At 52.7% G+C, this 22,397-nt stretch overlaps 1 protein-coding gene across 2 annotated transcripts in view; it reads right to left on the minus strand.

The window, feature by feature from the left end:
• Positions 1–22,397, minus strand: part of INPP5A (inositol polyphosphate-5-phosphatase A) — a 118,707-nt gene that overhangs the window by 24,187 nt on the left and 72,123 nt on the right. For both annotated transcript variants that reach the window (XM_084904567.1, XM_084904568.1), the window contains exons 5-8: positions 19,493–19,556; positions 13,082–13,185; positions 7,965–8,017; positions 7,719–7,838 (exon numbers count right to left, since the gene is read on the minus strand). In XM_084904567.1, the coding sequence (XP_084760693.1) occupies positions 7,719–7,838; positions 7,965–8,017; positions 13,082–13,185; positions 19,493–19,556 (341 nt within the window). The remainder of the gene's footprint in view (positions 1–7,718; positions 7,839–7,964; positions 8,018–13,081; positions 13,186–19,492; positions 19,557–22,397) is intronic.

Consider the following 22,397-nt stretch of genomic DNA (forward strand, 5'->3'; position numbering starts at 1 on the left):
CAGCTTCCGTCCTTATCTTCAAGGTGGAGTTCTGTGGCTGGTTAATCTGTCTGGAGTCACACTGGGAAGTAGTGGTCTGAGTTTATCGATTTCTCAATGGTCCACTGAGCTGCACCATCTATTAAACATTCAATGCTTTCTTCTCCGAGTTTGTAAAGCACAAAATTCCGCAAGCGAATTGGAACTTTTTGTGACTCCCTATTCTTTTCTGTGTGGATCCTTCATCTATCCGGGACACTTTTCTTTAATCTGACTTTATAGGGAGATCCTTCTTGTCGACATTCTTTAAAAAACCATCTCGGCCATGTTCCTATTTCTCTTACATATTAATTGTTCAATCGTGTAGCTAAATTTCATGACAAGCCCTGTTCTTCTTTTTAGTAATATTTAACAATTACATTAATTTGAAGAGAAAGAACATTTAAACAGATTGTTATTAATGTTGGTGACTAGCAATTTCACTGCGTTAAAATTAAATCTTTCTGCAGAGGAAACACTAATCAGGAGTGAAGACGTCAGAGGTGTGGGCAGGGACACCAGCCTCACTCAGCCCGTGGACTGGCCCCCACTGTGACCAGGACAAGCACAGGCCCTTCCTTTCCCCCCTGCGCTGTGCTCACAGGTGAAGGGACAGAACCTGCCTCACAGGTGCCCACAAGAACCTAGCTATTGCAGCCATCCTAAAAATATATATATATATATATATATATATATATATATATATATATATATATATATATATATATAACTTTTTCCTGGTATTAAACATCTTTTAAAAAATCCTGAGAACCGTGGAGGTTCCTAGAAAGGTCAGAAGGAGTCCTCTCCTCAGGACCCTTAGGACATGGGGTTCCTGGCTCCCACCCTGTACACAGAAGCCACACGGGAAATGAGAAGACAGTGACGTGCTCTGCTTCTGTGAGGGAGCCTTGTCCCCGCAGGCTCAGGGCCCGTCCTGCGCAGAGTCCCAACTCCACGGAGCTGCCACCAGCCGTGGGCCAGGGAGAGGTCAGGGAGCACCGTCCCTGGGCTGCAGACTGAGAAAGCACACCGTTAGCACAGCTCGTTATGTTGACTGACTTCTGGCTGTCAGCTGAAGACCACTCTTGTCACAGGAGAGGCCAGGGCTCCCGTCTCGTGGGATCCATGAGGGTTCACGGTGAGCCAAGCCCTGGAGGCTACACACGGGCTGTAGGGGGTAGGTGCTGGGACACTCCAGCCTGGAGCAAGGCCCACCCGAGAACACAATCCAGGATGCATTTACGGGACACCAGGGTGACCCCCCCGCCAGTGACATGGAGCTGTTCTGGGGCGCGTGCTGGAGCTGGCACTGGTTGATTAAATGGTGAAAGTGTTCGGCTCAACTGAGACCCCACTTTTGGTGGAAAGGGAATTGGAGACTAGTTAGAAATGTGAGCGGCTGATACCCTCACTGAGTTAGGAACCAAAGACTATTGGGCTAATGAGATAGTAGAGCCCAATTTGAGGTAAATTATTTTTAAAACAAACGAACAAATTTTAAATTTCAGATTTAGCACCTGACAGAATAAACTTTTAAAAACCTCCAAGTGTTTAGAGAGAGAAAACGTGCCTTCCCAGGCCTGGCTCTGCCACCCGCAGGGAAGGTGCGGGGACAGAGATGCCTGCGGTGACGAGTAGAGGGTTTCAACGGCGTGTCCAGAGCCTTGTAACTGTCATTAAAATCCTAAACTTTATCCCACTTCCGTGGCTCCCCTTCCTGATGTGATGGCTGTGCCCATTAATAACGGCGGGTCTGAGAAGTCGTGCCGCAGCGGCAGGGGAGGGGCCACCACAGGCCCAGGCAATCGCCTGAGTGCCGGGCCCGGGGCCTCACTTTTAATTTCGACAGAGTGCCATTTGGACCAGGAGGAAAAAAGCGTTGTTTTAAAATTAATTACCTTGTCAGGAGATATTATGATTAAAAAGTAGGCCCACATCAATATCGCGTGCCTAATTCAAAAAGGGAATTACAAGAACAGCCATAAAAATCAATTTTTTAGGTCTTGAAAATGGAGCGTCTTTCTGTTTTGACAGGTGATTTCAGTATGAGACAAACCACAGTGACACTCACACGTCACGGAGGCCACCCAGCGAGCAAGGGCTGCGGACTTGGGAGGCCCACGGCAGACCAAAGGCCTCCAGGGTGGACACGACGTTACGAGGGGAGGCACAGGTTAAAAATTCAGAAAGGACAGCATTTGCCTCGGAGCGACTGACAGTCGGTATCCCAGATCACGGACTCGCTGCCACGGGGTCTCTTCCTCAGAGCTGCGCGGCCTCCAGACACAGGAGCCCCTCCCCTGACTAACCCGCCAGCACCGCTCCTTCTCTTTCTGTCCGTTCCTGTCTTAAGTGCGGAACGGAGTGAAATTCACGTGTAATTGGGAATCAACTAGCGTCGGCTTTTGATCTGGTAGAGATCAAATAATTCTCTAATAATTTTTATTAGTAAAAACATCAACAACAGAAATTACGACAACTAGGCAGAACATTTTAAAGTTCTTTAAACATTTCTCCTAATCTTAACATGTCTCATTGAATGGTGTACGGTAGAAATATTTAAGTGGTTACAAACAAACTGACCAATGTACTTCTCCTTCCTGTGCTGGATGGGTGCTGGCGTGGGCTCTGGCCTGGTGGGGCTGGCAGTGCCAGGCGGACAGTCCCTGCCCTGACTCCAGCCGGCACAGGGAGCCTGTGTGAAATGGTTTGTCCTGAGGCAGAGACAAGGTAAGAGGACATGTGTGAAGGCAAAGAGGAAAAACCTACTGACAGGACCTGAGCCAGCGCCAGCATCAGCACGAAGCTCCCAAATGTCCCTCTGATGGTCCCACTGGGTGTCTTGTGCAGTACCAACAGCCAGTGAGCCTGGACATCAGTGACCAGCCCGCCGACTAGCCCTCCCAGGCCCAGCACACACTCCTACAGCCAGGCCGCTGAGGGGTGCCCACTGTGCCCACCACACCACTCATGGGTGACACACAGACCCTCAGCCACTGGAGGGATGGACATGGAGAAGTCACAGAATCCTGGGCACAGCCATAGCCGATGGAGCAGCACACGGAGAGAGCTGGGCTGGGAGAGGTTTTCATGGTACGGTATTAATTCCCAAACCACTCTTTTCACAGGCATCCCCATGTGAACTGCTCATGTTTCTGAAAATTCACATCCTGTCTCGGCTGCTCGAGGCCTGAGGCCCTGCTATGCAGTGAATCGTCTCCCCAAGTACACGTGGTGAGGCCCTGGCCCCATGTCACAGCACAGGGCAGCAGGCATAGTCTAGCAGCCAGAAGCACCACTCCCAACATTGTCCTGAATGTCAGTAAAACACGGAGGACAGCCCAAAGCAGAGCCGGCAGAGGGAATGGCCTGGGAGCAGGGACAGGGCCGAGCCAGGAGTGCCTGCGGAGCAGGTGCTCAGCACGCCGGCATTCGCGATGCCAGTGCTGATGAAAACGCAGACAAGCCAACATGCACATGTGCTCACGCATGCCAGCAGTTCAGCAATGTGGCCACGGAAGGACAGGCACTAAATCAAGATGGTGAGGGGCAGGGGCAGAACAACGATTCAGGATGGAGAACATAGAGATGGTATCCATATTTCACTTCTTAGCAAAAGGACACGTGACACAAATGCGGAGATGTAAACCTAACGGAACTGAGTGGAGGGTGTGTGGCTGTCATCAGAGCCTCCCCATTTTCAATAAATAAATAAATTGAAGGATAGATTACAGATACCATCTATCATCCGAGATGTAGAACAGCCAGCTCATTTGTTGGGATGCAACTGGACTTCACGTATCCTAACTGGGCGTGATCCTGCCCGACACCCTGAGAACGCCGTGTGGTGAGCCCTGGCCTGTGTGGCTCCAAACAGACATAACAACAGCCACCCAGGCTTCCAGGCTGAGGCCCCTGCGTGGACGGATGTGTTTACAACCAAGAAGTCAGGTGGCGGGAACGAACGCCCAGTGTCCAGCGTCCAGCGTCCAGGTCTGCGGGACCTGCCTCAGCCTGGACACCAGCGCCTCTCTTTTGCTCGCAAACAGCGAGTTCTGGGAACGGCTTGAAGAGACACATTCAGGGTGGAGGGCCTTTGAGCAGGCTGACAGCTGACTGATGACCGGCCCTGGGATGACAAAGGGGGCCGTGGGCGGCCGGCATCACATCGCTCTCCCAGGGAAACTAATTGCCCTGAATTGTTCAGGGCAACATTATTTCTCTGGCCATCATCTCCTTTGAATGCCCAAAATGAGCATGAAACAACTCTTTTGACCGGACATAAAAGTTAAATGTCCCAATGTTGATCAAATTAACTTCAGCGCTGTGACAATGGACTGTATTTGTGAGAAAATAATGGAGGGGACAAAGGGGCGCTTTATGCCAAGATTTCACAGTTGTAATGTAAAAATGTTTCTGTTGAACTAGGCCAGGCCACAGCTCAAAGGGGAGACAGAAGAGCCCTGTCACTTGTGGAAAAAAAAATCTCATTTCACGGCCGAAAGCTCCAGGAGGTGTCAGGAAGTCTCAGCCCCGGGAAGGACGCTGGCTGAGGTCTCTGCTCCTGTTTAATCCCCCAAATGCTCCCCAGCGAGCTTAACCGTGTGTCCGGGAGGCAGGCAGGCTGGTCCAGGGCCAGAGGGGACCCCAGGACAACACAGGTCCCACATCCCCGGAGCCCCGCACCTCCAGTGCCAGCCTGATGCTCTATATTAATCGGGGGGTTTGTCTTCTTAAAAGTTTCATAACAAGAGATTAAAAGCAAAAAATTAAACTGCACTAGCAAGATTATTATTCGTAATATAATAAAACAGCCCCGAGGAACTCCCTATCTGCACTTGTACATTGAAAACCCTGTCTTCACATTTCCAGTAGGAACCCTTCCCAATCGGCTGGCTGGAGGGAGGGGTGCTCTGGGTCCACGCCTGCGTATGATGGCCCGGAGGCCCAGGGGCCAGGGGCACGCATGCCTGGCACTGCTGGGAGGTTAAACACGTCTGAACACAAACTCTGCATTTCATAATAAGCTTTAGATTTACAGAAAGGTTGCAAACATAGCCCTGGCTGCCTCTGCTTTAACACAGGGTCCCACAGCAGCCGGGGGCTTCAGGCCGATGCACCTTCCCCAGGTCTGATGGCACCAGCTCATGGAAACGTGGACCCACAAAACTTGGAGATTAAGCCAAGAAGGCAGGCTCGCCTCTCGGAGCCTCTCGCTGTTCCCTGGGTTCCTGGCCTACAGACAATGCACCCAGAGGTTCCCAAAGAGTGAATGGGGCACTGTTGGTGGCAGCATCCATTCAAAGGGCCGGCATGGCATTGTCCTCCCGATCAGCAGAGCAGAATGCAGTCTGCTGGTGGCTGCCAAAAGGTTAGCAGCCCTGATGAAAGGGCGGCCCGGTATTCACACTCCTACAGAGCCGCCCTTTGTGCTGCGCGCAGAGGCCGGATCTGCGGCTGGCCGAGCCCCCACACAAGTGATTCGTGGGAATGCAGAGCCACAGGAAAGTGCCAAAACCCTAAGGCTGCTTTCCCCGAGGATGCAGGGTAACGGCAGTTTGGGGCAATGACACAGTTTAATGCCACACCCCACTGACAAGCTGACCACGGTCACCAAAGCAGACTGCTCACAGTGTGCCTCAGCCCCGCTCCATGGGAGGTCCCAGTGAGTCGTGCAGCCCCCAGAACCTGTCAGCCAGAGACCGCACACAGCAGTTCGCCAACGAGGTCCTTGTTCCTGGCCATGGGCTCGCTGCCCCAGGCATGGTGGCTCTGCCCACAGGGCCCTGGCCTGGCAGCTCTCGGGGAGGCCAGGTTCAGTCACTGCGAGGAAACGCTCTCAGGGTGGCTCCCCTGTGCCTGATGTCACCGCACACCCTGCCATCTTTGCCACCTCCTGAATCACGACACTGTTCCATGCCAGCTCTGTCAGGTCAGCGCCCAGCGAGAACCTACTCCAGGCAGCGCAGGTTTTTGATTCCCTGGGGCCTCAGCACAGACTCAGCAACACTGGAGCCTGCGTGGTGGAGGAGCTCCAGAGCCCGCTGGGTGCGAACAGGCAACAAAGGATCATGGACGAGCTGGCCAAAGGATGTCATGCCCCAGCCCAGGGACACGGGAGCCCTGTCACAGGTGGCCCTGGGTCAGCACACGGACCAAGCAACAGGCCCCATGGCCCCGTGGCTGAGGTCCCAGCTCTGGAGGCAGGCGAGGAACTCAGATCTGGGCCTAGCTCTGCTCTGGCCCTTCCTCACCTCGGGTCACCCCACCTCCGAGCCCAGTCTGGACACGCCTGGAGGCTGCATTAAGGGTTGAGGGGGCCGGCCCTGGGTGGGCAGGACAACCAGATCCTGCATCCTGCACTCCTGTCTCCTCTGTGTGGGCCGAGGAGGTTGCAGCAGGGACCTGGCTGCTTGGATAGGGCGTGGGCCTCATCTCAGGGCCCTGGAGGTGAAGTACCACCACCGTCACACATGGCAGCAAGGGCCAGAACCCCACCCTCCAACCCCTGTGGCGGGTACATCCTGCTGAGAGGAACCCAGAAGGAAGGAACCTGCATGGCGGGACCCCGGCCCACACTGGAAGGAAGCCCAGAGGGGACCCTGGTGCACGCAGGAGGGGTCAAAAGGTCCGGGTCCAGACGCAGTGCCAGAAAGAGGTTAGCTGGTGACACCGGGCCAAAGAGTAGGAGAGCCGCAGTCCTTCCTGCTCTGGCGTAAGCAGTGTGCGCACAGGGTGGAGTCCTGGAGAATCCTGGATAGCCAGGCAGAAAGGGGAGAGGACTGAGCTGTGGTAGCGGCTGTCCCAAGCCTGAGTGGATCTCTGACTGCCACCTAGGTGGCGGGACGCTGGTGGGCGAGACTCGCTGAGGCCTGGGCAGGATGAGCAGCAGGAGAGAAGCCCTGGGACGAGGCTTCGAGGCCTGTCTTTGAATCAAGAGGGACTCTGGTTCCCAAACCAAACCTAACCTAGCAACTGAGTCTGAGGGGACACCTTCTTCCCCAATGACACCCTTCAACTCGGATCCTGTGAAAGGTCACACAAGACAGCCAGAGACAGAGGAGGGCCCCACGGAGCCCAGGACCAGAGGGTCCTGAAAAACCACCTGCGAGAGGGAGTGAGGACAGGCTGCTGGGAGCTCCATCAGGAGGCAGGAGCAGCTTCCCTGCTCTGAAGACCCCTGGGCTGCACCCCTGCCCTCCCCAGAGGCGCAGGCCCAGGCTCTGGTGGATGGACTGTGAGGGCAGAATGTGGAGAGAGGCGCTCGGTGGCTCGGCCTTGCTGAGCAGACTGTGCACAGCCTGGTGCTCAAGGGACCCAGCCCCCAACCTCCAGGATTGGAGGTTGGGCGGAGTCACTGAGAGGCACCGCCTCCCGCTGGGAGACCCCAGAGCCAAGAAGTAATTCTCAGACTCCAAGGTGCCCCAGACGGCTTCTACTTCTGCCATAGCCCTGGCTCACTTTCTTAGCTCTCCCACAAAACTGAAGAGAAAGCATGAGGCCACCACCCTAAGGCCGCCTGGGAGGGACTGCTGGTGCCTTGGGACAGGGGTTGGGATTTGTGCTGTTCAATGGGTCAACATTAGCAAGTTCCATATTTCAGGCAAACGGAAAAACAAGACTGAAAAGTAAGTGGCTTAAAAGAGCAAGCTGTACAGTCCTGGGCGGTGGGGTGGGGCCGCGCACACAGCACCTACCTGTCGAGCACATAGCCCAGGGCCTTGTGCCGGATGCCAGCGTACACGGAGGGGCTGGTCTCCCAAGCGACCAGATTGGAGGCGTCATGGAAAAGGTGGATGTTCACCAAGTCAAAGGCGCTGCAGAGACAGAGGAGGAGACTCAGAGACAAAGGCCTTTGAGGGACGTTTGGCACACCACTTGTGCAAAACACGAAGGAGGGAACTCCATGAAGCAGAGACGAACAGTCAACACGAGGAACATACCAGTCCGCGACGCACCATCTTGTTCGAACAAAGCCTTTTCTTGACCATTTGCACTGAAAAATAAACAGGTCACAAGGTAAGCGGGAAAAGAGGAAGGAGGGAGGCACTGCCCCACACGCGTGCATCGGAGGCTTCTCAGTCAGAGAACACGCTAACCTTTCAGCTCACAAGGGCTGAGACGCCACTCTCTGTGCAGGCCAAGCGCGCACACACAGCTCAGTTGCGGGTGAGCAGGCACAAACACGCACGGCCACCACCATCTGTTAAAACCCATCCCCAGCCCAGAGCTATTAGGGAACCAGGTGGGCGTCGGTCAAATGAGGGTGCGCTGCTGAGCCATGCACACCGGAGCAGCGTACCACAAAGATGTCCCAGACGCTGGTGCGTGGCCCTCAAAGGCCCCTCTGAGAGTCACCCCCTCGAGGCACCAACTCGGGGCCTGGACCTGCCTTGGGAGAGCCGGCCCCTCCCCTTCTCTGACTCTGGACCCAACTCTGGAATGTGGGGGCACCTCAAGGACCTGCCTTGGGAGAGCCGGACATCAGGTAACAAAGAACCACGCTCACCTCTGCTTCATTCTCCCTCCCTCCAGGTCACTTTGTTGGAGAAGCTGGGACAATGGTCACTGGTGCCCAACATTCCTCCCTTGTTGGTTCCTGACCTGGGAGGGTGGGGATGGGGGATGGGGCATGTGGGGGCGGGACCCACGTTGCCTTCCACAGCTGCTGTCAATCTCAGGTCAGAGACCCACGGGACTGGAACCTGTGTGGTCCACTCGTGCCCAGGCAGGGCAAGGAAGGGTGGATGCAGCTGCGATGACAGAAATAGGTGTCACTGCCCATGCGGGAGCCAGTGGTCACCCAGGGTCGCTGAGCACTGGAAACGTAGTCATTTTACCTTAATGAATTTTAATTTCAATAGAACACTCACAGGGTCGCTTCACAGCCTAAGCAGCTGGGAGAGGGGGGCCCCTGCCAGCACTCTTTACAAGCTCCCAGGAGACACGGGAGACCTTGCTGAGTCCTCAGCTCACAAACACCATGTTGAAACGTGTGACTGAGACTGTCCCGCTCCCTCTGATACTCCCAGCAGGGGCCCGGGGCCTGGTGCACAGTCACCTGGGTCAGCTGAGGGACAGAGCAGGGGGAGGTGTGCCCCAGGGTCAGGCAATGGTGGGAGGCCAGGACTCGGTCTGTGAATGTGGGCCTGGGCTTGCAGGAACGAAGGTAATACATGGGAACCAAAGTCGGTGGTGAAGAAGTGCTCCCTGCGTGAGCGCGGGCCCAGACTGCAGTGACTGACCTCTTCATGTTCCAAATAACACAGTGCCTGGCTCTCTTGCCACCCCACAGACCCTGCAGCTACTGTCCCACCGATTTCCTTACTTCCCCTGATGACCAAACTTCATACGCAACATCTAAACCCAGGCTCCCAATTCTGCCATGGCCAGCCCTCTGCCTAGAGCCCTCTCTTCAAGCCTAAATCGTATGTCTCTTGGCTATGTTCTAGAATCTAGATGAACTAATAATCCCTCTGAGTCACCGATTTGACCACATCTACTTTAGAACCTTATTGTCAGTGACTGTGTAAGGTGCTGAAGCAGCGTCCGTTAGCACCACCCAGCCCCGCATGCCTGACGGGCAGCAGCCTGTGCCCAGCCACTGACAGACCAGCGCCTGAAGCTCACATCAGCCACAGGAAGGGCACCACCAGTGCCCATTTTGCAGACCGGGAAACTGAGACTTGGAGGTTAAGAACTGTGCTCAGGGTCACAGAACAAGTGAGTGGGAGAAGCTGGAATCAGGAATTCCGTGGCTGGTGCTCTCACCCCTCCCCAGCCCAGGGCAGGAGTCAGCTGGGATGTGGGTGGGGACAGATCCATCTTAACCTGGTGGGGCCCATGTCTACTAGTGTCAGAGCAGAGACAGGGGCTTCTTTCCAGAATAGAACCACCACCTTGCTTGGTAGGGAGAGGGACCTTGGCATGCACCCACTGACTGGCCCATCCTGGAGAGCCGCTAATTCACTTTCTACCCCAGGCCACTCTTTCTGTCTCAGTGGGAAGGCAGGTCCTGGGATGTGTCAACTCAGCGGTGACTCTGCAAGGCTGTTCCTAACCACTGGCTCCTGCCCCCAGAGGCTCCAGCTGGCTGCCCCTCCTCCTTCTTGCCCCTCCCCTTCTCTGACTCTGGACCCAACTCTGGAATGTGGGGGCACCTCAAGGACATGGCCCCCAGCCTCCATCACTTCTCGGAATGGGAGTCGGTCTGGGGCCAGTCTGTGTGCTAATCTGGTCACTGGCCACCCTCTGAAATCCCATGGAGGTGATGGTGGCCGGGGACAGCAGCGGCTGGGGTGGACAGCACTGGCTGGGGTGATAAACTTCGAGGTTATCACCATGAAGTGAAAGCTACGTCATGCCCTGGCGGGGAGAGGGGGCCGCCATGTCGTTCACCTTACAATATTAAGTCTCTGCTCAGATCCCCTGTTAATAGGATTCCTTTAGGAGCAGATGGATGGCAAATACAGGCGGTTTCATCTACTAAAAGACGGCATAAATCACCAGTGAGAAAGGGAGGCTGCGGGAAGGCTCTCGCCACACAGCCTCCCCGTGAAAGGCCCGCTTCGGAGCATTAGCGAAATTAATTCATCTTTCATAAGAGCCAGGAGCGGGCCTGTGATCTATGGTAACAACCAATTTCTCACTACGGGCCAGAGGAAAAAAATGCCTCGGCCCTGATCGACTACACAAATCTGCTTTTTAAAAATGGTCTCACATTATCTGGAGTGCTGCTCCCAGAGGCAGCATCTGAAAGTCATGCTGAGCCAAAGCCGCCATAAATCAGCGGGAAAGTTTTGTGAGCTTTATATGCAGGGACTGTAATTATTTGGAATTGCCTCCATCATGGTAATTACATTTAGATTATCCTTAAGTGATGGTAATAAAAGAAACGGAAATCTGTCTTAAACTAATTCCCTCCCCCAAAATGTGTGCAAATAAAGCGGGAAGACGGGCCTGAAGGCACAGAACAGGGAGGAGCAGGCGACAGCTGCCGCCACAGCGCATGCCTCCCACACCAGCCGCACTGACGTGGCGCCCAGGTGCCCGGCCAGTACGAACCACCTTCCACTAAGACGCAGAGCCTATGGAGGCCGGGAACACCTCAAAGTGCCTCGTCACTCACAGGACCTTGGAGGTGCCGGCGCTCTCAGTACAGTCACACCATCAGCCTGAGCTCCGGCCTCTACTCCCCGAGCCTGGGTGGCTCCCCTGGAGCAGCTGGGTTCCTGGGGAGAAGCCTTATTCCTGGGGGAGGCAGGGGACAAAGGCCTCCCCAACACTGGCTGCAATCATTACCACACCAGCCCCCTGTCTAGCACTGCCCACAGCCATCACAGGGTCACTCCGGCCAGCCCCGCTGCCCAGCCCCAGCACTGACCTGGGCGTGTCCAGCCCATGGGCACCCCTGGAGCCTGCCTCCCCTCCCAGGTTTCTGGGGAACCTCAGCCACCCTAGGTGGGGGGAGTGCCCCTCTGGGCTGGGAATGGACCCCAGGATAAGAACAGAAGAGCTAGGACGACCCAGGTCCCATCTCAGCCTCACATGGGCAGTGGTGCCATAACCAAGACAGAGAGGGGTGAGGGCTTCCCACTTGTGGGTGTTGGGTCAGGACCCTGGACACTGCCAAGCATGCCCAGCTCCGGGCTGAGCCCCAGCCGCCCTAGAGGCCCTAGCCAAGCTCGTTCTCCTGCTGGGAGGAGGCTGAGGCCCCACCTGTGCCCCTGTGGCCCTTGGTCACCCTCAGGCAAGGGTCCCAGGCCCTGTCTGATTATCGGTTCAGTCTGGCCATGACCTACTGTCTCATTCCACACCCAGCTTTGCTTACCTGGAGTCCAAAGCTGGGTGTGGAATGAGACAGGGCCTGGGAGTTTAGCAAAAATTGGACCCTGAAACCAGCTTCTTGCCCCTTGACATCCCCAAGGGAACCGTGGTCCCACCTTCCTGACAGGACCCACCATGGCCAGCATTCAGGGAGGATCCCAGGAGCCACAGCATCAACTGTGCTCAGGGAAGGTCCAGAACTGAAGCTTCCAGGGCTTTCGGGCATGCCTTCCTCCAGCCTCAGGCGGAGCAGCCAGGCCGGGAGGCCAGGCCTCTGACACTGCGTCCTTGGCTCGGGACAATGGATGAGGAAGCCGTGCCCTGGCGTGACAAGAGGGCCATCCTTTACGGAGGCAGCCACAATTCCTTCACTCCAGGCTCAGGTCATAAAACAAGTTAATAAAGTTGTGGCCTTGCTGAAGATCAGCTGGGAGCGCAGGTGGGGCGTCTGCTGAGCAGCGGCAATCCTCACGCAGAAGGGCCTGGAGGCAATCCTTCTTGCGGCTGAGCACACCTCTGTCAGGGAGGCGGGCGCCCAGGCCTCCATCTCTCCTGAAGGCTTCAATCAGCACCACATCCGGCCCCAGTTAATAGGAGATAAAGGACAGGTGACCAACACGTGAGGACACAGGATTAGGAGGCTCCAAAGTGCTGCTTATAATGTCGACTAAAGACACAGGATCCAAAATGGTGTGTGCAGTGCAATGCGCATAAAAATAACAAAGTGACACAAGATGCCGCAAAACCCACAGGAAAGACATCAGCATTTTCTGACTGAGTCTGAGCTGTGGGTGGTAAATAATCCCACACTTTCCTTAACCTCTGATCTGTACGAAGCAGCCACTGCCTGGGACCGGGAAGGCCCTCGGCCGTGTCTCTCTCAGGAACATGCCCCGTGTGTCACTGCCTGGCACACCACAGCTATGAAGGTCGAGTAGGTCATGGCCAGACTGAACCGATAATCATTTTCCTGCATCGCTGGGGATGGTTCCTCTCTCAGAAAATAGGGATTAGAAAATTCACCAGTTGTTAGAACAATGAACATTGCGGATTCTCTCAGCTCTTACCTAAGACAACCCAGGAACCCACGCACTTCAGATACTCCCAGAAAGAGAACATGGGGGCGTGGCAGCAGAGATGTGATAGGAAGACCCCAAGTCCTAAACGTCCCTTCTCACGTGACCAGCCTGGAAAGTAAGAGCTTCGGGAGGAAGCGGCAGGGGCTCGGACGCACCTCGGGGAAGTAGTCCTGGGGGAACTTCTCTTTCTCCAGCATGGGCGTGCTCTCCAACGTGTCCGAGTAGATCTCTTTGCCAGTGACTTTTTTATACTTCTTGGCTGGAAAAGAGCAGAAGAACAGTGTGAATAACCATGTCACTACATCCCATCCAACCAGCCACACTCTGGGGGGCCCTGTGTCCCACCCATGAGCCCTGTGGGGAGCAGGGAGTGATGAGGGGGACCAGACCGGGGGTACCGACCCAGCAGGCTAGCTGCTCTCGGGGACACTGTGACTTGTAAATTGCTGGCCGGCCACCTGGAGTCTGACACTCCACTTCATCACCCACTAACACTTGCAGCTGCAGACTTACCGGGGCTAATTGGCATCCTCCGTTAACACCGGGAGTATGTTTAAGAGGGCCGTGGAATTACCGTTCACTCATACCTTCATACAAATTTACTTAATAACACTGATTCCCTCCACATCCAGCCAACATCACTCATGTGCAAGGACGAGGCGTTTTTATGTGAGATGGAGAGAGGAGGGCACACAGACCAAGCTCCCGCCACCTCACTGGGTGATATGTCCTGCCGGGCCACCCCCCCCTGGGCTGACCCCTGCAGACAGGGCTTGGCCTGGTTCTCTCACATCAGGACCTGGGCGCTTCTTTTCAGGATGGTAACCTCACGCCATGGGGGGGTCTGGTGAAGAAACATATGAATATGTTCCTCAAAGTCTCAGGCCCGGGCTAGTGAAGGGATGCCCGCCTCCGCTCAGGATGCCCTGTAGAAAGTGTGGCTGCACGTGGGCCCACCGAGACCTCCACATGCAGGCCCGCCACAACCGCAGCAGAGAGGCCTGTCGGTCCACACACGTGCTCCTCTCTCCGGGAAGGCCCGACACGGCGGATGTCTCTGGGCTGTTAGGAGATTCCTGGAGGCCAACGATGACCAGGTCTGCTGTCCGAGTTCCTGAGGGTCATGCTCCGAGCCCCCCAAGCTGCTCTCATCTGTTGTTTCTGGAGCCCCATCCCGCCCATGGACCCACTGATGTGGAGGAGCAGCAGGGATGAGGCAGGAGGCAGGGACTTGAGGCAGCGTTCTGTGGAGCGTGAACCCAGGCAAGAGCAAGGCACTAGGGGTGGGGACTCCAAGGGGCCAAAGCAGGAGCCTGGGTGCAACCTATTCTAGATGCTCAGTGACTGAGGGAACTAAGAGCAGGGCAGGTGGAAGTGAGCTGCTCCCCGAGTGCTGGGCTGTGCCTGCTGTGTCCCTGGTCCCCCAAGGTCCTGCAGCGCATCGCCACCCCCTGGGAAGGCTTCAGAGGGAGATGGACCCAGTTAGCCAGAGGCAGGTACCCGGGGGCAGGTGGGCACAGGCCTGTGTGAGCAAACAAGGACCCGTCCACCATACCCATTTGCCCCTGGTATGCGCAAAAGGGCGTTTAATCACCAAAGCACTTACTGGAACCACCCATCCATCTCTGCAGAAGGACAGCATCTATCAAACATCAGCCCCACGCAGCCATCATCATTCTGAGGAGGTTGAAGGGAGACCTGCCCAGGTAGCAGACACAGGAGTGGGGGCTAATGCCCCAGGGAGAACGGGTGTCCCACCAGCGATGTAGCAATTCTTACAGATTCTGCCTATGCTGCGGGCTCTCTGATCCACCTCCCCCCAGGGCCTTTCCATGGCCTTGACCTCCCAGTAGCCCTGAGAACATGGACACGGACACAGACATGGTACATGGAGATGGGACATGCGAGTGGACCCGGGCACAGGACATAGGGATGCACACGAGTAAGGGCACGGGACACAAAAACAAGACGTTGCCTGGGCCTCTTGGGACATGGCGGGGGAAACAGAGCCTCCAAGTGTGGCCACAGGGAGAGGCCAGGCAGAGCGCGGGGCTGATGGAAGAGCCAGATGGCGGGGAAGGAGGAAGGGGAACTCTGCCAGGGCGGGGAGAGGGCCTGTCCGAGAAATGAGCATGAGCACCAGCAGCAAGGATGGGAAATGGGAGACGGGTACCAGGTAGGGCTGAACCTCGGCCGGTCTGGAGGACTGAGGGACCTCAAAGCTCCAGCCCTGGCAGCAGCTCTGCCCTCTGCCCAGATCTAAGGACAGTCACCTGCACAGTGACACAGCTGCTGCTGTCATGCTGGGAGGGCTGGCCACAGGACTGTGGGACCTCGCTGACCTGGGTGGCACTGCGCACACCAGCACCAAACACATGCACGCCATTCCTCACCATGAGGAGCCCAGCCACACGCTGCTCTTTCCTGAGGCCCCTCGGTTAACAGCCAGGGCACAGCTCGCCTGTCTGGGGATAAGGAAGAACATTCTTTTCTCTATGTCTGTTCAGGTGCAAGACTCCTCTTGGCAAAGCTCCAGCCATCACAGGAGCCACCAGGGCCGCCAGTCCATGCTGCAGGGGGCAGACACCTGGGGAGCCTGTTTGGTGGGCATCTGCCTAGGACTCAGTTTTGGAGGAGCCCTGCACTGAACAGACTTCGAAAGACTATTGTGTTGTATTTAACCTTGGTCCGACAGCCTTGCTTATTAGTACAGTTTTGTTGAGGTTGATTCCTTGGGGTTTTCTACAGAGATAATCATGTCATCTGAGACGAAGGCAATTTTTCCACTGTCCCTCCAATCAATAAGCCTTCTATTTCATTTTCTTGTCTTACTGCATTAGCTGAGATGCCAGGATGGTGTTGCAGAGCTATGGTGAGAGGGGCCAGCCTCACCTTGTTCCTGATCCGGGGGAAAGCACCTAGGTTCTCACTATTAAGTCTTACGTTAGTGGTAGGCTTTGTAGCTTTCTCAAGTTGAGGAAAGTCCCCTCTAAGTTTGCTGAGAGTTTTTATTAAACATGGGTATTGAATTCTGTCAAATGCTTTACCACATCTATTAATATGATCATGCGACTTATTAGTCTGCTGGTGTGGTAGATTACATTCATTTATTTCTGAATGTTAAACCAGTCTGGAATAAATATCAATTAGTTATTGTGTATAATTTTCTTATGTCTTGTTGGATTCTAGTTGCTAATTTGTGTTTAGAATTTCTACATTTTATTGTATATTCATGATAGATATCAGTCTGTAGTTTTCCTTTTTTGTATGTTTTTTATCTGGGTTTTGGTATTAGGGTAATGCTGGCCTCACAGAATGAGTTAGGAAGTATTTCCTTGCTTCTATTATCTGGAAGAGATTGTAGGAAATTGGTATGATTTCTTCTTTAAATGTTTGGTTGAATTCACTAGTGAAATCATCTGATCCTAATGCTTTCTTTTTTAAAGGTTACTAATTATTGATTCCATTTCTCTAATACACATGTGTCAAACACAAGGCCCGCGGGCCAAATCCAGCCCGCCAGGCCTTGCAATGTGGCCCGCACCGCGCTGTCATCACTGCACTCCGCTGTCAGTTTATGACATTGTCAGTTTATGACTGTTCAGTAAACCATTCGGCCCGCGATTTAGGCTGGATTTTAGATTTTGACCCCTTCTCTGATTGAGTTCGACACCCCTACTCTAATATATAAAGACCTGTTCAGATTATCTAGTCCTCTTTGTATGAGTTTTGGTAGAGTATATATTTAAAAGAACCGGTCCATTTAAGTTATCAAATTTATAGGCATAGACTTGTTCATAAGATACCTTAATTATCCTTTAATGTCTATAGGATCAGTAGTGATGGCTCCTCTCTCCATTCTAATATTAGTAATTTGTCTTGTTTTCATTGGTTAGCTGGCTAGAGGTTTGTCAATTTTATTGATCTTTTCAAAGAATCAATTTCTGGTTTTGTTGATTTTCTTTACTAAGCTCCTGTTTTCAATTTCATTGATTTATGCTCTAATGTTCATCATTTCTTTTCTTACGCCTACTTTGGATTTAATTTGCTCTTCTTCTAGTTTCCTAAGGCAGAAGCTTAGATTATTGATTCTACATCTTTTTTTCTTTTTTTAATATATGCACTTGCTGCTACCAAAGCACTGCTTTCACTACATCCTACAATTTTGGTAAGTTGTGCTTTCACTTTCAGTTAGTTCAAAATATTTTTAAAATTTCTCTTGAGACTTCTTCTTTGACCCAGTATGTTATTTAGGAGTGAAATGTTTAATGTCCCACATATTTGGGGGTTAACCAGTTATCTTTCTGTTATTGATTTCTAGCTTAATTCCATTGTGGGCTGTGTTTCTCTTCTTTTAAATTTGTTGAGGTGTGTTTTACAGACTAGAATGTGGTCTGTCTTGGTGAGTATTCCGGCTGACTTGAGAAGAATGCATTCTGCTGTTGTTGAACGGATTATTCTATAAATGTCCATTAGACCAGGTGATTGATGGTACTGCTGAGTTCAACTCTGTCTTCACTGATGGCTTGCTTGCTGGGCTGTCCATCTGTGAATGAGGGGTGTTCCAGTCTCCAGCTATGGGAGTGGACCCATCTGGTTCTTGTTGTAGTTCGACCAGTTTTTGCTTCATGCATTTGATGCTCTGTTGTTAGGTGTATACACATTCAGGATTATCATGTCTTTTTGGAGAATTAATCCCTTGACCATGATGTAAAGCCCCTCTTTATCCCTGATAACTTGCCGTGCTCTGAAGTCTGTTCTGTCTGAAGTTCATATTACCACTCTGCTTTCTTTTCACTAAGTGTGTTAGAGTATATTTTTTCTAGCCTTCCTTTACTTTTATCTATCTATCTATCTATCTATCTATCTATCTATAAGTGGGTTTCTAGTAGACAATAGTTGGATCTTGTTCTTCTTTTTTTTTTAATCACTCTGACAATGTCTTCTAATTGGTGTATGTAGACCATTCACATTTAAAGTAATTATTGATGTAGTTGAACTCATACCTTCCATATTTATAGCTTTTCTATTTATGGCCTTTATTCTTTGTTTCTTTTTGTCTTTCACTTTTTTTCTGCCTTCTCTGGTTAAATTAAACATTTTATATGTTCCAACTTTTTTTCTTCTTTTACTCTATCAGTTAATTTCATTAAAGACATTTTAGTGATTGTCAAAGAGTTTGCAATAATCATCTACAATGAATACAAGTCCATTTTCAAATAGCACTATACATCTTCACAAACAGTGCGGGGTCTTTATAACCAGTCATCCAATCCCTCCCCCCAGCCCTTATAACATTTCTATCATTCACTTCACTTATCCAACAGCTATTGTCACCCAATACATTGTTGCTATAATACTTAGAACAAAAGTTATCTGTTAGATTAGTACAAAATAAAAAATAAGGTACTTAATTTTATCTTCATTTATTCCTTCTCTTATACTTCCTGACTGATCGGATTCGGTAGTAAAATATGTATGCAAATGATTACTTAACAAAAGGACCAGTTCAACAGATCGGTACATGTCCAAGCCTGTGGTGCAGATGACCAGCATCACTCCCTCTGCTGCCAGCCCCACCGGGACCTCCTCACCACTCCTCTGTCGATAACAGGATACCCTGGTGCCAGTGTCCATGAAGACTGTAGTCAGAGGCAAGGTCACTGTGGGAAGTGAGATGCTCACTTAAAAGCCTGTAGAGGCTCCTCAGGCGGCAGGGCCAGTGAAGCCCGGCTGGCCGAGTCCTACTCTCAGCCGGACCAGAGCACTGCTTGCACCGTTAGGAGACTGCTCTCCGTTTCCTAAGGGGTAATCTGTCTCCCAAATGAGCAAAGATAATGAATCGGAGACAGTGACATAATTAGTGGCTCTTCACAGTTATTACAACTTTAATGACATTTCAAATGAATGTGATCTGGCTTGCTAGCCTAAATGGAGCGCTGCAGAATTTACACAGAACCTGAGGATGTAACACTGAGTGGAAGACAAAGGGACCAACATGCCCAATGGAACGGGCGATACTGAAAGTTGTCAGATCTGGGGTAACAGCCTCCGGTGCCCCAAGGCACAGTGACAAGCCTGTGACGTCAGAGGCAGCTCAGGAAGAATCTTCCCAGCACAGCCAGGTGGTGCCTGCCCAGTCAACATGGGACCACGTTTCCCACTTGGCCACAAACAGGCTCTCACTCATCATTCTGGGCTAAGCCATCGTCTCGCTCTGTTTCCACTTTGCACATCTTATAGGGGAACAGATGCAGACAGAGCCTTTCCCTTCTCCTCGGGCTCTACTGGAGTTGAGGCATCGTGACTTGCCAAACCCTGCCCTGGGAGCAGAGGGGTGGCAGGATGGGCGAGGGGGTGAGCTGGCTGGGCTAGGGGGGCGCAGGCCAGCTGTCCTGATTTTAGTGCAGCCAGAAAGCCAGGTTTCATACGAGATCCTGGTTAGTGACTGCCAGTAAGTGACATAACCGAGACCACACCAGTCCACAGGGACACGCAGGGGGTGGGAAGTCTGCTGAGACGGGAAACCCCAGAAGGATTCTAGACAACTGACATCAGAGTCTTACCTTTGAAGTCAAACTGGTAGATGTTTTTTAAGGATTCGTGAAGAAAATAAAAGCTTCCTAGAGCCTGTGGAGCAAAAGAGAGATCAGGTGAGAGACCTGCCAGCGGATATTTCTAACACAGCCCAGAGCGACGAACAAAATGCTCTGAACTAGAATTAAAGGTGCGCTCCTTGCAACTGAGTCACATCACGGAGATCTGTGACTCGATCATCAGGAGTCCCGGCCCACGAGCCAGCTGCCAGCGGCATTTCCTCCACAGAGGTGCCATCAGGTATCTCACTTCTGCCCCACCAGACAGACAGGGGGACACGCAGCCTGTGGGCCAGGGAAGCAGCAAGAGGCTGTGCCCATGCCACCTCATGGCCTGTCACCATCCGCCCTTCCGCAGGATGTCTGAATTTACTCCGGGCAGAACGCACTTAGGAACAGTGTAAGTAAATAAACGTCACTGCGAACATTTAAACCAGTACCTCATTGAATGTGATACAGCTGATATAGAATCATGAAGTTTACAAGAAATAAATGGAAAATACATTGCCAACGCAGGTATGGAAACTGTAATTCATAGAGTCGGAAAATCCATAATTAGCTGTAATGAATATTTAAAGTCAAAGTTCAGCTAACTTTCCCAATGTTTAACCTACTCTATCAATACGGTTCAGGGCCCTCATTTATCACGGTCACGACAACGTCTGCATAGCAATGCGCCCGGGCCTGCTCTCCGGGTCCTCCGGCCACAGGACCTGTCAACACCGTGTTTGAGAATATTGACTCCTTGCCTGTTTTGCTAAAAACAATTAAAATACTTTTTTACATATTTATAAACCTGACTGTCAAGAGTGCTTATGAATTCCCCATTAAGCGCATTGCCGTCCGGTCATTCAGGCAGGAGCCCTCCGCCCTCCTCCGTGGTACAGCCTCGCAGGGCATCGGCAGTGGAGAAGTCTGCATCGCCCACAGCACTGCGCCCCTTGGAGCTCTGGGAGGCTGGGTGAGGACCAGAAACAGAACTGGGCGGCCGCACAGGAGGTGCCAGCTCCGTATGAGCATGGAACGTGGCAGGGGCCTGTCTCTGAGACGGCTATGGCCTGGAGCCCCACCCACCCAGGCATGGCAGGAATTAGTGCCCATGGCAGATGAAACTGCTCCTCTGGTGAAAACAACTGTTGGCAAAGCAACTCAGCCAGTGCTGGCCTCTCTGACAGCCTGCTCCTGTGATGAGCGGCCGCACCCGACCCCCGTTTCCTTTTGCAGTGGAGCCCTGATAGCAGCAGCGGGCTCTACAAACACAGCCGACTGGGACGAGGTGCAGAGTGCTCTGCACCCTGGGACAGAAAGCGACAGGCAGTGCAGAGCACCGGCTGGCGGGGTCCCCTCCTCCCTGACGAGGCCACTGCATGGAGGCGTGGGGCCAGGACAGAACGCAGCTCCTCGTCAGAAACGCCTCCATCACTCTTTATTTGCAAACAGATCCAACGCCCAGTGATCGATCATTTCCGCAATTGGGTTGGCAGCCAAAGTACATACCATTAACCTGCGGCCTCCCATCCGGCTCACTTGTTCCTGAGACAGAATTCCTGACACTCAAATCAAGTCGACTTAGCAGTAAAGGGCACCTGGGAACACACTTTTCTTCTCCAGATTCCACAAAAGCGGGGAAAACAGAAGGGCTTCTCACATATGAGGCAAAGGCGGGAAAGGCCGCTTTCACCTGCGCCTCGAACGTCCTTGTGAAAATGTCACCGCTGCCCTGGTCAGTGTGGCTCAGTCGGTTGGGTGTCGCCGTCCCATGAACCAGGAGGTCATGGTTAAATTCCAGGTAAGGGCACATGCCTGAGTTGTGGGCTTGATCCCCAGTAGAAGGTGTGCAGGAGACAGTCAATTGATGTTTCTCTTTCACATGGATGTTTCTCTCTCTCCCTCTCCCTTCCCCTTTCTCTGAAATCAATAAAAACATATAAAAATAAAAATATTGCCACTGCGCATTCCCAAGAGCACCAGGTCTGAGCCCCCAGGAGCCTGCAGAGCATGGCAGAAGGGAGCGTTCCCCCTAAAGTCACAGGAACAGGCCACCTTCCGTCCCTCCTGAGGGACCCGGGCCTGGGGTCCCCTGTGAAGCCAACTGCATCGCAGGCTGTGCGTCTGATAGCACACCAGCTGTGAATCTCCTTCCCACACTTGTCTCCGCTGGGAGACGGGAGAAATGCTATGACATTCAGGCTCACGTGATCTAAGAGCGCTGAGGACTCAGGACAGGGAGAGGGGGTGCATCCCATGGACCTCCATCCCACGATTTCACAGCTAGTGTATGCCCAGGTAGTACTTGTGCGAACACACACACATTCACACACAGTGCTTGCTCTCAGGGAAGTGGGGACTCTCAGGAGATATGCTCCAACCAATTTAGCCACCAGCCAGGCTGTAACTTTAGTTTTTTAAATGCTACATAGTAATACAACATACCAAAATACTGTAATTTATTTATCTAGTCTTCTGTTGGGCATGAAAACTGCTACCAATGTGTTTGCTATTACAACCGAGGCTACAGTGAACATCTTCACATGCACGGTGTCCTTGGACACACATGTGCACAATGACAATGACACACTGGGTTTGCTTGGGGTCCCAAACAAAGCCTACTCCCACCCCTTTGTTGTGGCCCCATCCCTCGTCTTCCAGGTAACACTCTCACATGCACAGCGCCTCCTGAAGGCCGCCTCTTAGGCCCGGGGCAGCAATCCCCAGGTGGATGTCTCTCTCACAAGGAGTCCAGTCCCTCCCCCGCCCAGCAGGACATTCCTGCTCCCCCTGCAAACAGTAGATCTCTCTAGATTCCTCCAGCTGCTTCCTCCACCATGTCCCTCCCAACGCCCTCCACATCTCTGACCTTCTACATCTCTGCACA

Source organism: Pipistrellus hanaki, assembly GCF_964339955.1.
Source record: "Pipistrellus hanaki genome assembly, chromosome: 14".
NCBI classification, from domain to species: domain Eukaryota; kingdom Metazoa; phylum Chordata; class Mammalia; order Chiroptera; family Vespertilionidae; genus Pipistrellus; species Pipistrellus hanaki.